The sequence below is a fragment of the Sprattus sprattus genome (assembly GCF_963457725.1).
Source record: "Sprattus sprattus genome assembly, chromosome: 1".
NCBI lineage: Eukaryota > Metazoa > Chordata > Actinopteri > Clupeiformes > Clupeidae > Sprattus > Sprattus sprattus.
Genome location: NC_137920.1, coordinates 74,009,606 through 74,012,661, shown reverse-complemented (window position 1 = coordinate 74,012,661; position 3,056 = coordinate 74,009,606). Strand labels below are relative to the sequence as shown.

The window sequence follows — 3,056 nt, the reverse complement described above, 5'->3', positions numbered from 1 at the left end:
TAATTTTGATCAATCAAATAGACTCTATCAAACAGCAAATTAATAATCTCAATCTGTGACCTTTCCAACTGACTAGCCTCTCGTGATTACTGGATGTTTAGTGGTGATCTAACTGGGTTAAAACAGCCAATGAAAGGAGGACATTCTCAGTTGGCTGCAGACTTTCTATGTCAGAAATGATTAAACTTCAGCATGTGGTGTATTATTTATAACGATTACTTAATATGGGTTTTAGATATTGTCATGATGAATTTCTCTTCAAATAATAGGGCCTGATCTTAATATTAAAATATTAAACAATGTGATGAAGTAAGCATTTGTGAATGTTCACATGATGATCAGGCTTGGTATGCTTTTTTTTAAATAGGCATTTATGAATGCAGACTATCACCATGTAGGACCGTCTAGTACCTGTTACTTACACACATAGGTGAGCTGTCGCTGGCCAACAGCTTTGAGCTACAGAGAGAAAAAAGTGACTTGATGTGTTGATGGCCTTGACGTCTGCAACATGGCTAAGACCAGCGGAAACCCTTCAGTTTACGATGCCAGCTGAAGACTCCCTCTGATTGCCACACTGTAATCACCGCTGTGGCAGCCGACCCTCCCTCTTCCCACACCTCCCTCCCAGGGGCACACCATGCACAAGATGTCATTAGCCAAGATGTCAAGATGGCTGCCAAACTACACACCAGCAAAGATGAATCTGGGAGTTCTCAAGATGTTATTAGCCAGAGGCCACCAAACTACACACACCAGCAGAGTCGTTCTCAGCTGAGAAGAGTTTGAAATTCAAGGTTTTCCACGGTGTTATTGGGTGATAATGTCCAAAAGGGAAGCAGAGTGTTTCACAAACCAGGAGAACTGGAGGAGAATAGCGTAGTGAGTAGGCACCCAATCACTTATTTAAATACCTACTTGTTAAAAGATAACACAGTCACTTGTTTTAAATACTTGCTGGTTAGAGGTTAACCCAGTCACTTGTTTAAATACCTATTGGTTAAAAGATAACACAGTCACTTGTTTAAATACATTTTGGTTAAAAGATAACACAGTCACTTGTTTAAATGCCTACTTGTTAAAAGATAACACAGTCACTTGTTTAAATACCTATTGGTTAAAGACCGACCCAGTCACTTGTTTAAATACCTATTGGTTAAAGGCCGACCCAGTCACTTGTTTAAATACCTATTGGTTACAAGATAACACAGTCACTTGTTTAAATGCCTACTTGTTAAAAGATAACACAGTCACTTGTTTAAATACCTATTGGTTAAAGACCGACCCAGTAGTCTCATATTAACTACTGGATCACACCCATACTACTGGCCCAAAGAACCTTCAGTGCACACTGTCCACATCCCAATGCTTCATTATGAGGTCATGAAAAGGGTTTTGCAAAGAGAATAACATGAGTCTCGTCTCCAGTCAAATTTACACTTGAAGAGAAATACAAAAAAGAGTCTCTATCGGAAGTTGAAGGATTGAGGTCAATATTCACAGAGTAAAACAAATTATTGATGATGCATTTGAATTCAAGTCTCATTTTAATTATCAAAAATGGTCTATTTTAAACATAAGAGAATATGACAACAATGTGTACAAACAAAATATAAATTCCCCCTTTTTTTCCATCACTTGCTCTGGAAGAAGCATTTAGAAAAACAATCAAGTAGATAATGATGAAACATACTTCACAAAGACTGGTTTCAATGAGAATTCAAAGAGATTTCATATCTCTATATGTGACTTCAGAAAAAAGGTGACTTGTTGTGTAGATTCCCCGTTATCACAAAAGATTTACTGTACCTCACAGCTTTTTTTTTTGTTGGTTTGTTTGTCTTTTTTATTTTTTATTTGTTTATTTTTTTGTCATTCACGTCGCACAGAAAGCGTACTTTCAGCTTGGCCTTCTTTTGAACTGTCCTTATTCCAGAGACAACTCAACAGCGGGTTTGTGGATTTAGATAAAAAAACGTTTTTTTTTTCTGTGTGTGTGTGTGTCTTTGAGAGAGAAAGATAGACAGAGAGAGAGAGAGAGATAGAGAGGGAAAGTTTTTCACCCAAGTATACCGTCATCACGTCTCCTTGAACATTCCCACATCTGAATCATTTGTTGGCAGATGTGTGTGTGTGTGTGTGTGTGTGTGTGTGTGTGTTTGAGCGAGAAGCTGCCAGTGTATGTCCCTTTTCAAAAGCTGGGGAAATAAATAGACAAGCTCTCTTCAATACCACTGAGCAAATATCAAACGTACAGAGTTTGTGCTGTTTTTGCAGTTTTGCCAGAGTAAGTGTTTTCTTTGATATAACCATGCCTTAAAAATAAAATAAAAAAACAACAACAACAACCAAACACATTTTGCTTCCATTCCGCTAGGATTTGGAACATTTAAGAGATGATGAGTCGTGCTATGAACTTTGACCTGAGAAACCAAAGATACATTTATACAATGTAAGGCATGACTGCTGCAAGCATGACTTCAGAGAGCTGGTATGTTATGCAGTGTGTGTGTGTGTATGTGTGTGTGTGTGTGTGTGTGTTTTCATGTGTAAATACAAGTTGGTCTTCCCACAATGTAGTGTCTGATAAGCTCCAGGTTTTTTCTTCAGCCCTGTCACTGTCAGTGGGTTTCAGGTTCATAAACCGCACGCTATCAGCTGCTCCTCTCCTCCTTAGGCTATGGCTCCCATCGCACGCTCAGAGTTCCGACCGGGAAGTTCTAAACCCACACAAACATGGCTGCTGTGGAAAATCTCTCTGGTCTCGTGCTGACGTGTTGTCATGAGGATAAGTGTGTCTTTGCATGTGTGTGTGTGTGTGTGTGTGTGTGTGTGTGTGTGTGTGTGTGTGTGTGTGTGTGAGTAGGGACAACTACGTCGTTTCCTCTTCCTGTCTCTCCCTTTCCTTACTTCAGGCCATCCGTGTGGTCAAGGCCCTGATCTCTTCTCCCCACTCCAGTCATGTGCCTCCTCCTCTCTTCTCTCTCCTCCTCTTCCTCTTCTTCCTCCTCCTCTTCGTCCTCCATGCCCTCCTCCTCCTCCTCCTCCTCCTCCTC

The 3,056-nt window shown here is 40.2% G+C and overlaps 1 protein-coding gene across 1 annotated transcript in view; it reads right to left on the bottom strand.

Moving 5' to 3' along the window:
• Window positions 1–1,574: 1,574 nt before the first annotated feature.
• Window positions 1,575–3,056, bottom strand: part of pknox2 (pbx/knotted 1 homeobox 2) — a 70,732-nt gene continuing 69,250 nt past the window's right edge. Inside the window, exon 11 of the mRNA XM_080833724.1 lies at window positions 1,575–3,056. This exon is cut by the window's right edge and continues 116 nt beyond it. Within this exon, the coding sequence (XP_080689850.1) occupies window positions 2,907–3,056 (150 nt within the window). The 3' untranslated portion in view covers window positions 1,575–2,906.